General features: G+C 39.7%; 4 protein-coding genes across 7 annotated transcripts; 2 read left to right on the forward strand and 2 right to left on the reverse strand.

The window, feature by feature from the left end:
* Positions 1–69: 69 nt before the first annotated feature.
* LOC131665317 (transmembrane protein 138) lies at positions 70–1,046 on the reverse strand. Of its 2 annotated transcripts, XM_058937141.1 has the most exons (4): positions 820–1,046; positions 679–751; positions 434–608; positions 76–352 (listed from the first exon to the last, which is right to left on the reverse strand). In XM_058937141.1, exons 1-4 carry the CDS (start codon positions 951–953, stop codon positions 246–248), a joined length of 489 nt encoding a protein of 162 aa, XP_058793124.1. In that variant the 5' UTR covers positions 954–1,046; the 3' UTR covers positions 76–245. The 2 variants fall into 2 exon arrangements, with proteins under 2 accessions (XP_058793122.1, XP_058793124.1); XM_058937139.1 differs by having other exon boundaries at positions 70–608.
* A 263-nt stretch (positions 1,047–1,309) lies between these two features.
* On the forward strand, positions 1,310–2,770 carry LOC131665283 (large ribosomal subunit protein eL24). Its single transcript, XM_058937071.1, has 5 exons — positions 1,310–1,389; positions 1,519–1,594; positions 1,775–1,860; positions 1,948–2,109; positions 2,510–2,770. The coding sequence occupies exons 1-5, from the start codon at positions 1,385–1,387 to the stop codon at positions 2,643–2,645; spliced, it is 465 nt and encodes a 154-aa protein (XP_058793054.1). The 5' UTR covers positions 1,310–1,384; the 3' UTR covers positions 2,646–2,770.
* On the reverse strand, positions 2,726–4,751 carry LOC131665282 (lambda-crystallin homolog). The gene is made up of 7 exons (XM_058937070.1): positions 4,591–4,751; positions 4,065–4,252; positions 3,803–4,011; positions 3,494–3,651; positions 3,285–3,427; positions 2,945–3,208; positions 2,726–2,864 (listed from the first exon to the last, which is right to left on the reverse strand). The coding sequence occupies exons 1-6, from the start codon at positions 4,626–4,628 to the stop codon at positions 2,991–2,993; spliced, it is 954 nt and encodes a 317-aa protein (XP_058793053.1). The 5' UTR covers positions 4,629–4,751; the 3' UTR covers positions 2,726–2,864; positions 2,945–2,990.
* A 2,415-nt stretch (positions 4,752–7,166) lies between these two features.
* LOC131665292 (nuclear factor NF-kappa-B p100 subunit-like) lies at positions 7,167–12,693 on the forward strand. 3 transcript variants are annotated; one of them, XM_058937103.1, is made up of 17 exons: positions 7,167–7,543; positions 7,940–8,086; positions 8,174–8,316; positions 8,389–8,697; positions 8,765–8,906; positions 9,003–9,107; positions 9,170–9,281; positions 9,381–9,508; positions 9,604–9,831; positions 9,909–10,003; positions 10,489–10,734; positions 10,817–10,940; positions 11,030–11,274; positions 11,346–11,525; positions 11,607–11,741; positions 11,848–12,219; positions 12,303–12,692. In XM_058937103.1, the coding sequence occupies exons 2-17, from the start codon at positions 7,951–7,953 to the stop codon at positions 12,393–12,395; spliced, it is 2,793 nt and encodes a 930-aa protein (XP_058793086.1). In that variant the 5' UTR covers positions 7,167–7,543; positions 7,940–7,950; the 3' UTR covers positions 12,396–12,692. The 3 variants fall into 3 exon arrangements, with proteins under 3 accessions (XP_058793086.1, XP_058793085.1, XP_058793084.1); XM_058937102.1 differs by lacking the exon at positions 7,167–7,543 and adding an exon at positions 7,561–7,798 and having other exon boundaries at positions 9,607–9,831; positions 12,303–12,693; XM_058937101.1 differs by lacking the exon at positions 7,167–7,543 and adding an exon at positions 7,561–7,798.
* Positions 12,694–12,806: the final 113 nt, after the last annotated feature.

Here is a 12,806-nt window from a genome sequence, read left to right on the forward strand (position 1 = left end):
GTAGTTTTCTAGCAAATCAATGTAAATACGTAATATACATTTTTAATATATAAGATTATGTGTAAAAAAATATTTTTAAAATGTTGGTAGCTCAATTATTTTGTTATGATTTGTGTTAGACTTTTTTTTATTAATTGCACGAAAATTATCAAATGATTTTTTTATAAAATCAACAAAATGATTTTTTTGATAAAAGAAAATTATGAATAAAAATTATACAAATGCATTAGATGGTTTTTATCAAATCAACTCAAATTAAAATGCTTTTGCATCCACTTGGATCCTTCGTGAAATCTTGGATCACTAATGCGTAAGGATGCTCTTTTGCTGAAATAATAATATAATACTGCGGCTGCAATAAGTATTATTTCATTAATATGATTTTCAAAATTAATGGATATTGTTGAATAAATGTTATTTATGCATATCTTACTGGTTCTGTGTATTGAGTAAAGACTGTGATACCCAACTGACCAAAAGTGATCTAAAGGTGAAGTCCAATAGATAGTCATGTGCCAAGAATGTAAGCCAATACTCAGTATAATGTAGATAACACATATGACTAAAGTCATCCGAAATTGCGCGTATAAGAGTTGAATTAAGCCAGCCTATAACCGAAATTAGAATTGAATAATATTTGAAAAAAATTAATTATTCAGGTTGATAATTGAGCCTTACTTGAAAAATGTAGGTGGAAAACAGATTAGCTAAAAGTATTGTTAGTGCAATTATTAAACAAAAGTCTTGTACACTGTAAAATAAAATTGTAATTAATGCTCTAATTAAATAAAATAAATAAAGTTTTCAAACTTAACTAACACGAAAAGGACGAGCAAATCAGCTGGACGATTTTTAGCAAAAGTAGCAAATGAGTTTGTGCTAATATCCAAAAGTAGGCATAAATATTGAAGAATTAAAGTAAATGAATATTTATTTGATGTCAAGAGACTCATTGATATTTTGTAATATATTTCAATATTTAAATGAGAAAAAACTACAAGTTGATAAGACGTTTCTTCAAAACCATCACAAGCTTAAGAGTTACAATGACAAGTTGCCATAGAAACCAGGTAAGTAGAGTTGAAATCACGTATAATTTGAATTTTTGAAACAATTCTTCGGAAATTCATTTGTAAACACATAATTCCAAATTTTTACTTGAAAACTTGTATTTCTTATAATAAAGCAAAATAAATATATTATTATTAATGTGTCTAACTGGTCACCGAATGATTCAAATAAACAAGTTCAAACTTTGTCCAATGAGTGCGCGCGATACGGTTTCAGTCGTGACAATTAGGGTGGATTTCCACAAATTTAGTCGCGTGGCGCCTTGTCTTATTCATCATCAGGTCTTCGATTCTTTCGTTTTCACGTCGCCAAGATGAAGTAAGTGGTCATGTGAAAAGTGCTGTGAAAATCTAAAATTGCAGTATACATCGGCGATTTTCACAACAAATCGTATGCTTCTCGAGTATTTCACGGATCTCCTAATCAACATGTTTTTCATATTTTTAGGATCGGTCTGTGTGCTTACAGCGGGTACAAAATATATCCTGGCCATGGCAAGACCATGGTTAAGGTTGACGGGAAGGTGAATAATTATTTATTGTTGTTTTGTTATTCCACATATTTCAGTAGCATTTAGATACACAAAAAGTCAATTTTTGCAGTTATATGTAGTTTGATAGCTGCTATAACAAATGACAACAATTGAATAAAACCTAACCAATTTGGTGATTAGCAAGATTTGTAATGTTCAGTTTTGTTTTAGAGTTTCACTTTCCTTAACTCAAAGTGTGAATCTGCTCACCTGATGAAACGCAACCCTAGGAAAGTAACATGGACTGTTCTCTACAGGTATTACAATATTTTTTCTGTATAATTATTTTGAAATACTTTAACTTAATCAAGTTCAATTTAATATGTTGACTACTCTTATCACAGGCGCAAACACAAGAAGGGTCAGGAAGAAGAACAGGCTAAGAAAAGGACTCGTAGGACGCAAAAGTTCCAACGTGCTATTGTTGGTGCTTCTTTGACTGACATTCTTGCTAAACGTAACATGAAGCCGGAAATCAGAAAAGCACAACGTGAACAAGCTATCAAGTGAGTAATGTGCTTTATATTAAACAGTTTCTTCTTAAATGAACCTAATATCAAGTTAATGATGTTACTACTTGCTTGTTAAAAAGTTTTTGTAAATTAACCCTTTTTTCACAGTACACAGTGCTTTTATTACATTTTTCTTATTAATGTCTAAGTTGTGAAGTGTATTACAAAGGTTATTATTATAGACATTCGTTCCTCTGATGTGATTGACAATATTACATAAGATTTCGAATGTCTAAGAGTAATAAAAGAAAGGGCTGCTTCACCCAGAATTGTACATAAATAACATTGTCTGGCTTTGCGGGTCCATACATTGATAAATTATCAATTTCTATTGTATGAATTTCAATAAGATACACAAGAGAAAGTAATACTAAAAATATATTTTTAATTTCAGAGCTGCAAAGGAACAGAAGAAGGCTCAGAAGGCTGTCAAGAAGGCAGCAGCACCACCTAAAGCAAAACCTGTACACAAACAGAAAGCTGCAAAGGTTCAGCAAAAGGCTGCGCCAAGGGTTGGTGGAAAACGATAAATTATTTCTATTAAACTTTTGAAAAAATAAAGTGTCTAAAAGCTAAAAAAAAGACAATTCTTTTTAAATATTTTATTTAAACAAATCAATAACACTGCCGTTAAAGTGAACAATCAAACCATAAATTTCAGCAAACACTGCGTCAACAGTCATAAAATTATGGTTTTCATTAGTTTTCTGCCGTCATAAACGTACAATTGACTTTAGCCGACGGTCGAGCTATTAAAAGAAGAGAAAACGTGTGAAATTATTGCTGCAACGCAAGATAAATGTACAGTTAGAAAATAGCAATAGTTGACCTTTGAACGTGCTGTCGCACGCATGGGTTTGTACGACATCAGTCGCTTACGGGCGCTCGTTCATCTCCCGCTTGAGCAGAGATAGTTTAGTAAGGGCGATATCCCGCCAGGCACGTCGTTGCTGCAATTTGTCAAGCGGGCACACTTGGTTGAGCTGCTCGCTGATCTTCTCGGCCATCGCGCCCTCGAATCGGGGAGTCGGGCCGAAGGTCATGCTCGTGTTGTAAATGCTGTTGCAGTAGCTCTCGCAGTATTTCTTCATCCCTTGAAGCGAGACAAACGGAGGATAGGATCAGATGGGTGGGACGCGGTGGCAGGCGCGACGAGTTTGCTGGCGAACCTTCGGCGTTGAGATGAGCGGTCTCGAAAGGCCCGAGGAAGGCGTAGCGCATGCCCAGGCCCTCGCTCATGACGGTGTCGATGTCCTTGACGTCGAGCACGCCGTCGGCCACGAGGCGCCAGCACTCGTTCAGGATGGCATACCTGGAAGCAGCGCGAGTGAGTGGCGGCGAGCGCGCGTCGAGCCGCTGCACGAGTGGCCGCACTCACTGTATCCTGTTGAGGGCGAAGCCGTCTATCTCGCGGCTCAGCACCACGGGAGCCTGGCCGATCTCGCGCATGATCTCCCGGACCCTGCCCGGAATGTCCTGGCGTGTCCAAGGGGCCGGCACGATCTCCACCACCGGCACGTAGTACGGCGGGTTCACCTTGCGAGTAATGCAACATCGGCGCTTGCTTACGTAACTGCGCCGACGACGAGATAGAGCGCGCGCACATCCGCGACTATCGATGCTCGCCGACAGTGGCCATCGAACTAATTGCATAACGAGCCGCGAAGTCTCGTCGCGCGATACTCACCGGATGGGAGACGATCACCTGGTCGCGGTGCTCGAGGTTCTCGCTGAACAGCGAGGGCTTGAAGGTGGAGGTGGAAGACGAGAGAATGGTGTCGCGGCCGACCACTCGGTCGAGCTGCTGGTAGAGCTTGATCTTCGCGTCCAGGCGCTCGGGAATGCACTCCTGGATCAGCTTGGCGTCCTTGGCCATCTCGCCGAGGCTCGAGCTACCTGCGCCGGCCCAGTCGAGTCATCGAGAGCGAGCTCCGCGCGACGGAACGAACCTTTGATCAGCGAGAACTGCTGCCGAGCGTCGAGGTTGCCCCGCAGTAGCTTGCCGGCCTCGAGCCTGCTCAGCTGGTGCTCGATGTCCTCCAGCGCGCTGTCGATCTGCTGCTGCAGGATGTCGTAGATGGTCACCTCGTAGCCGACCCCGGCGAACAGCATCGCCCAGCTGCGCCCTATCAGCCCACTGCAACAAGCGCCTCCACTGTCACTTTCCTCGCGCTTGTCTCCTGCGCACATGGCGCTTTCCTCGCGATCGCTCTCCCCGTCTGCCTGTCCGTGTCGGGCCGGAAGTAAAAAGTACGCGCGTTTCTTTTATCCAGCGGCAAAAAGTTGTGTTGCGCCGGTCACCGAGTCAGTCTCGGTGATCGGCGATCGTCGGCGGTCGCAACCGCTGATCACCGCGGCTCAATTGCGCGGATCGGACGAGCGTGCCGGCGACGAGAAATTCGAACGTTCGCGTCGCGCCAGCAGCTTGCGGAACTTAACCCCCTTGGCGACGAGTTATCGCGGACTGGCGCGCACCTGCCGACGATGCCGATCTTTTCCTTCTTCTGAGCCATGCTGCCGTGGTCCGCGATCCGCTCCGGCTGGCCAGGCGATCCCAACTATTCACCACTCGCCGTGTCTCGGCGATCAGCGCGAAGCGCGAGAGCGCGTCGGCGCGCGGAGAGATGGATAGCGCTTACACAAGCGCCGCCGCCGCCGCCATCGCCGCTTTTTCACGCCGCTGTATTTGGAATATAACAGCGCGAAAGCTCTTGCCTCGCTCGCGCTCGCTGCCGACGATAAGAGCGCCAATAGTAGCAACATCCTATCTGAACATTTGTACATTCGTGTAACGCTCGACTGACGTGTCTATTTTGTTGCGCGCGCTCGCTTTTCGCAGGGCTGCAACTTGGCGTCGTGGCCTCGCGCGCCCCTCGCCAATTCCCGCGAATGACCGCGGCAAATGGAAAGTACAGCCGAGCGACGGGGTGACGTCGTGACCGACATTCGGGAGTGTCGATCGAGCCGATTTCAATGCCAAGCTGCGCGCAGGGGGTACAACGGTCAACGCCGTTGGTATATCTTATCGCGCCCGAATGGCTTCGTTCTGACGCTCGACGAGCCGCCTTCGCGCCTTGCGCTCGCGCGAAAACACGCAGCGTCACGCTCTCGAACGGCTCGCGCGAACAAAATATTATTATCGGCGGATTGCGCGAGCCTGAATGAACGGATCGCGCGCGTGTACGCGAGCTCTGATTATGATCTTTTTCCCTGTATTTTTCCTGTCGCGCTCTTGAGGAATCAAATGAGATTTTCAATTTAATTTGCAATGGCTTCGGCCAGGAGGCTATTCCGGTACAAATAAAGGAGAGGAAGGCCCAGCTTATAGCGAATATTGCTTTCGCAGATGGACGCTTCAATGTGAAAAATTGTTAAAACGAGTTACTTCTTCGGCTCGTACACAGAGGCGATGCTCTAGTTGATATAATTTCAAACATTGTCACGAATAGCAGAGATAAAGAGCGTCCATTCCATATCTTACGCCAGCTTAAACTACGAGCTCTTCCTTGAGATCTTCCAGCGATATTTCACGTGAAGGCATGAATTTGCCTCGAAATAAACGTAATATCTGCTTGTACATTGGGGATAACACAAACGATAATTTATCCGAGGCAATTGACTATTCTCGAGATGTTCGCCGCGTCCGTGATAAATACATAGCTCGATTTCTCGATCTTCCCGATCGGACGGAAATCGATCTACAATTCCAGCTGGGCGCAGATCGACGAATCAACGTTTTTCGCATCTATCGCTCGGACAATTGTCAAACACTCGAGCATTTGCGCGAAAAGTGCGCCTCGATTCGAGAAAGTTTTTATCGTTTCGCGAGGTACGTTTTTGCGAATAGGCGGTCAGCTCTCTGGCACCAATAAAATCTGCAACGCGTCGTCGCTTGCTTCGCTATGATTTTTTCTGCCTTTTCATTTTTTGAATTCGATAGTACACGAAAAGAAGAAAAAACGTTGAATCCCAATTCCGCGGATGTGGGTCATTAAAACGAAATATAATTTCCAAGGTGCTTTGATCCGCTGAGCGCGGTTCGTAAAAAAAATCACGTTCCTTTTATTTTTGCCGACCTCGAAGAAGATGGAGACTCTGCGCTCAACGTGAATTTTTGTTTTTATGTACGTTCACGGCATTATCTCTGGAGCGAAACGGTCAACCGATTTCAATGAACGCGCGGGCTCATTCAAAAGGGTATGCTATCGAGTTGGTTGTATTATCGGCTCGATCGAAGTGTAACTACTCGTAATCATTGAAAGAAAAATGAAGTTGAAGTTGGCCTGGAAAAATTAAGCCGTGCGCAGGTATGTTTGCCACTACTGTGCCGCGCGATGCGCCCAATCACACGTCCAAGTTTCCTACATGCCATAAGGGCGTATTCTGAAAATTTAATACAAATGACTGCACTCGTATGCATTTCAACGAAACGATTGTTAACAAATTTAGCGTCAAGAACAGAGTCATGCAAGTAAACAATTAGAGATTCGCTTTTAAATGATTTGTTGGATTTGAATTCATGTCTAAGTGGGCATATTCACTTTACGATATGCTTACCGTTTACTACTTATCTTATCGAATTGTTTTGCAGCAAAAATAAACTGGAACTTATTTTATAAATTGTAACCGATAAACAAATCGATCAGTTAATAATTTCGAGGTCAATTTTCTCACAACGTAAATCGTTTCATTACCTACTTCTATTATACAGAAAGCAGTTGCAATAAACTCTTCAGTGGCTTAGAAATTTATCTTAGATAAGGAAGCTCTCGCTTGGCACAAATAACATACTTCGCTCCGTAGAAATGCGACGACGGAAAGTGAGTTGACAACACAATCAAAAGTAGCAATGCCCATTAGTTTTCTTAGTATCTTTTAATGCCGCGCGACCAAAAATAACAATACAGCGAGCGTATACAACCAGATTTTCTGGGCGAAATCGCATCTGTGGTCTGGGATTCCCCAGTCTCGATAAACAAACTACTTCACGATCGTTCGGAGCCACGTGACACTTGCATTAGTTGTATGTACGCATATGGGACGTGCAGTTCGCGCGAAAGCGAGCAATGGGAAAGCGTAGCGACGCGCGTGCAGTAGCCGAGAATGCGACAGACCGCAATCGGAGGAATCGCAAAAATCGATATCAACGTTTTCTTCACTTTTCCTAAAAGTCTCTATACCTATCTATCTGCAACATATGCGAGGAGAGAAAAATGAGCGAGCTGCGACGGCGATTGGTCGACGATCACACGAGAATGCAGCAACAGTGTGTGTGCGGGCGCTGTATATAGGTATAGTCGTCTGTACTTAGTCGGGGAAGAACCGCCGCTACTGCATATCAAGGTTATGACTACACTTCGGTGCGGAGCGCTGTTTTTTCCGCAATAATACTTGGATAAAATCAGCATTCAGCGCTAGTCTTCGGACGGTGAGTAGCGCGTTTACTTCACGCATTTTTACTACTCCATTTAGCTCGGCTGCGCTGCCTCTCGTTTTTGCTCGATTCTCAAGTAGTATACAACTCGTGTGTTATTGTTGACGTTGCTCAGTGCAGTTGTCAAGTTCCCTTTAACAATGCCAGATGCCTATGAAAACTATATGACTTTTGCACATCAAATGCAAAAGTTGCGTGGTATCTCTCTGACAACACCCAGAGAAATAAGTTATTTTACATATGAATATGGTAAAATTATACTTTCAATAGCATTTTACTGCATCTCTATTCACAATAATATTTATTATTTCTCACAGTTTATCAATTTATTTTTATGCTTGTAGAATAATATAGTTCATTTTAATTATTTATTTTTACACAATTATTTAGATTCTCGCACCATGAGTACTGGCTCTTTTAGTCCATCTTCTATGGAATCTCTTGGATTACACCAAATGGAAACTTGTGATTCAATGTCAACCACTGAGGTTTTTGAGATGATTGGCAATCCAATATCTAGTAATGAAATAGCATTATGTTAGTTATTTACTTGCAACAATTACAACATATTTGTAGAAAACTTTACTACAAATTTTTTTAATAAAAATTTTATTATTGGTGCAGGTGATAGAACTGAAATTAAAATTGTTGTTCAGCCTGTAGACAAATTTCGCTTTAGATATAAGTCCGAAATGATGGGAACCCATGGTAGTCTTTTGGGTGAAAGAGAAGATAGCAGCCATAAAAAGGAAGTTCCTACAGTAAAGGTAATTTATACTTAAAATTATTTGCTAATTTTTTCAATAGTTATTTTCCATAAAATTTTTAATGATTTTCAGTTGGTTAACTGTCCAGTAAAAAATGCTGTTATTCGATGTAGTTTAGTTACTGCTGATGAAGACAGAAGATTTCCTCATGCTCACCATTTAGTCAGAAAGGATGAAAATGGAGATAAAGATGATCCACATGATATCAAAGTATCAGATGAAAATGATTACACTGCAATGTTTTGTAATATGGGAATCATTCACACAGCAAAAAAAAATATCAAGGAAGAAATAGTGAGAAAGAGAAAAATTGAAAAGATAGAAGAGAAACGAAGACAGAATCAGGAAAATCCTATAATAACTACCAAGGAAGATTTAGAGGTTTCTATTTGTTATGTTAATTTTGAGTCTAATTTATATTTTACTGATTCGAGCTTATGTATTTCAGATGAAGAATGAAGCAGAAAAAGCTCAAAAATGGATGAATCTGAATAGTGTTTGTCTTTGCTTTCAAGGCTTTTGCTATAATGAAAATGATGTCTTGTACCCTTTAACAGAAAAAATATATTCTCGACCAATAAACAATCTTAGTGAGTTCAGTTGCCTATTATTTCTATCTTTGTTATTTTTTCTTTGATTAATGTAAATTTGTGTGATTTATTACATAAACTTTTCATTGTTCCCAGAAAGTGCTTTAACAGGTGAACTCAAAATTTGTCGTATAGATAAGCATACAAGTTCTTGTGATGGAAATGAGGAAGTTTGGTTGTTGGTTGAGAAAGTAGGCAGAAGTAAGCATGTTTAAAATTACTATCAGGCCTCATTTATACTAACTTGTCAATTATTATTTTAGAAAATATCAAAGTAAAATTTTATGAACTTGATGATAGTGAAAACATAATTTGGGAAGCAGAAGGACGATTTTCAGAACTTGATGTTCATCACCAATATGCAATAGTGTTTAGGTAAGTTTATAAATAGTCAAATAACATACTATTTTCAACTATGTCATTTAGGGTTGCTTAAGAAACAATGAATTTTCATCGAACTTGTAATTCTTCTAGAACTCCTCCATATAAAACTACTAATATAACAGAACCCGTGGAAGTTTACCTCAAATTAGAAAGACCATCGGATGGAGAAGTTTCCAATAGTATGAAATTTTTATACAAACCGTCAGAAAAAAATTTGAGTACGTTTTACACAGCTTGTATTCATAAAAATTGTAAACCAACATTAATTTAAAAAAAAACGCTTCCTTTTCTTTTAAATCTTGCTTGAAAATAGCAGGTCGAAAGCGTCCACGACCATCATCTATATCAACAAGCATGGAATTTACACCAATGGTTACACCAGCCGACCAATTACTAACTAATTGTCTATCAAATACCTTTTTGCTACCTGACGAAATTTCTAATGTTTCTCAAGAACTAAAAAAGCTGCTGAATGAATGTGATAATGGTAATGCAATCGATGTTAAAAAATTTATTAATGACAATGAGTCAGGACTCGAATGTAAGAGAACAAGAAATATCATTTAAATTTTTTATTTATAACATTGGAATGTTTATTAAATATTTAATATTTTGCAGCATTGTTGCAAATATATTCCAAAGAAAAAGATGTAGAATCATATGATAGTATAGTGCCTGATGGGTTAACATCAAAACAAATGATTAAACCGCAAGTAAGAATAACAATGATGATTTTACAATAGTTAGTTATATACATTCACGTGTGTACATAAATTTAAAATAATATGTGTAAAGTACACATATTATTGTACAACACTCACCACAGAAGTGAATTATTCACTTGTATGTGGGATTGGTACATGAACAACTTGAAAACAATTAACATACATATCATAAATACATAAATAATTTTTTTAACCACCCTTTTTTCATTTTCTTTTTACTATATAAAGATTTTTCAAATTTTAGTAATTGAATATTTCTTATTCTTATTTTATATTCAAGTTGACATATTTAATTTTCAAATCATCATAATGTTTACATAGTGATTTCAATGTAAATAAATGACCCAGTCTTAAGAGATAGCATTTATTTATAAAGGATTTTTTGGTTATGATATTGATTAAGATATCTAACTCTAATTAACATGACTTAATAAATTACAGTTTAATAACTAAATCCATTGAAATTATTTTAGGAGTTTGCAGTAGAAACGATGAAACAAATTATTACAGTCTACAATGAAATGGAAAAAAACGGAAAATCAGAGTCTTTGATGATGAATATAAAAGATTTATTACAAGAAACAATAAATTTTGGCGATACTGCACTACATGTTGCTTTACGAATGGGACAATTTGAAACGGCAAAATGCATTCTCACATGCATTGCAATGGATTCTATGTTTAAGAGCACTGTTGATTTACAGAATAGTACTGGAAAGGTTACATTTAGATTAATTTTATTTTTTAAATCAGCCGATCTTGTGAACTCAACAGTAAAAGTGAGATAAAAAATTATTCCAGACGCCGCTGCACCTAGCCGTTTTAGCGGATCAGTCCGAAATAGTACGAGCTTTGTTGAAAATTGGAGCTAATCCAAACATTTGTGATGAGGAAGACGCCACATCCTTGCACAGCGCAGTAAAGGGTATGTATTCTGAAATCAGTGTCTCTTCTATATGAATATAAAAGTAAATGTTTGAAATCATTGATTGGATTGAATTTAACTTAATCAAGTGGATGCACATGGAAGCCTCGCTGAGTTGCTTCAATCGGGCAATAAAATATGTTTAGATGCTCACACAGAGTCCGGCTGGTCAGCTTTACATTTAGCTGCAAAAGCAGGTTCGCTGTACGCTGTAAAAGCTCTTCACGAAGCTGGGGCTGACGTTAATTCTAAAGATATGTCATATGGTAGAACAGCTCTGCATATAGCTGTTGACAGTAATCATTTTCATATTGTTAACTACTTGTTGACTAAGGTAACTATTATTTCCATGTATATTACGATAATTTGTCAATTTTGTCCACCAACGATCTTGTGTCTCTGTAGACTAATATAAATGTAAATGAGAAAAACTTCGGAGGCAATACTGCTTTGCACAGCGCGGTTGTCAAGGGCGGTAAATACGCTGAAGAGCTTATAAGACTTCTTAAAAACCATGGTGCCGATCCAAACATTAGAAATAACAATGCCACTCGAGAGGAAGAAGAAGAAGATCATAACAGTATCGTAAGTAAAATTGTGTTTTATTGAATTATGCTCAAAAGCTTATATAGCAATTATGGTATAATCAATTAATGACCTTTACAGCCACTATCCATACCTTCAGCTATGGATGAATCAACCATAGCTACGCCAACGATAAAAAGTGAAAATAGCGACACTGACGAAGACATGTCGAGAGATGGTGAATCGTCATTCGATCTTGCACGTGATGACCCTAAAGTAAACCTTAATTTCTCATTTTTTCCTCCTTAATGTTCATCGTGGATGTACAATAAATAAGTCCGTTTAAGTAAGAACAAAAACGATTAATTACATGGCCTTTCAGTTGATGCAACTGCTCAGCCAGCATCAAAAGCCACAGATTCCGCTGGAAGAGGAGCTCGATTTGAAAGAAGAGTCAGAAGATGAGATGCCGCTATTGGAACGGTCTATGCTGCGTATCAACCGTAGCTCATCAAAAGAACCTACAACGCCAACACCCACAATCACTAAACTAACTTCGCAACAACAACTACAATTACAGCAGATGAGACAGGGCGACGAGAAAGTCACCGATGTACACATCGAGCGTATAAAAGACATACTCGACAGAACGGGAGGCTGGGAAAGGCTAGCGCAACACACAAAGAATGCATCTCTTGTGCGATTGCACAGAAAGACGTCGAGTCCGTCGTCCGCACTTTTTAACAAAATCCGAGTTAGTTGTTCATTAATTTAATCGAACATATTCGAGAACAAAAAAGACACGTTTAGTAAAACGATTTATTTATCTTTTTGCAGTTGCAAAAGCCAAATTTGACAGTGAGTCAATTGAAGAAGCTGCTCATAGAAGTGCAGGCATACGAGGCTGCGACGGCACTAGATCCAAAGTAGATGCGTTTACATATTATATATATTTTAAGGAAGCGGACTTAATCATCGTAAATATTTGATAAATATATTTTTATACGAATCGACCGTTGAGAGAACAAGAATTAACCGAATCATGAAGCAATGTAATTTTTACGGAACCACTTTTGCGATCATTGTACAAGCCTTTGGATTATTGATATTATTAGATTGCGAATAAAGTTGATTGATTGGAAACAAAGTTGATGGTTGGCCAGAACAGTAAAGCGACGAGGCGCAGGAGCAAGCGAGCTTGCGGCGCGCTTGCGCGTACGGGTCAGATGGTGTCGGAGGCGGCGAAGGGAACGCAAGGATTGGCCACACAGCGACAATATTTGCGTAGGTCTGTTGAAGGGACGCTAGCTTGGCGGGAAAGGCTGGTACTCGTCTGCTCGA

This window comes from Phymastichus coffea, unplaced genomic scaffold (genome assembly GCF_024137745.1).
Source record: "Phymastichus coffea isolate CEN01 unplaced genomic scaffold, Cenicafe_Pcof_1.1 PCOF00050, whole genome shotgun sequence".
NCBI classification, from domain to species: domain Eukaryota; kingdom Metazoa; phylum Arthropoda; class Insecta; order Hymenoptera; family Eulophidae; genus Phymastichus; species Phymastichus coffea.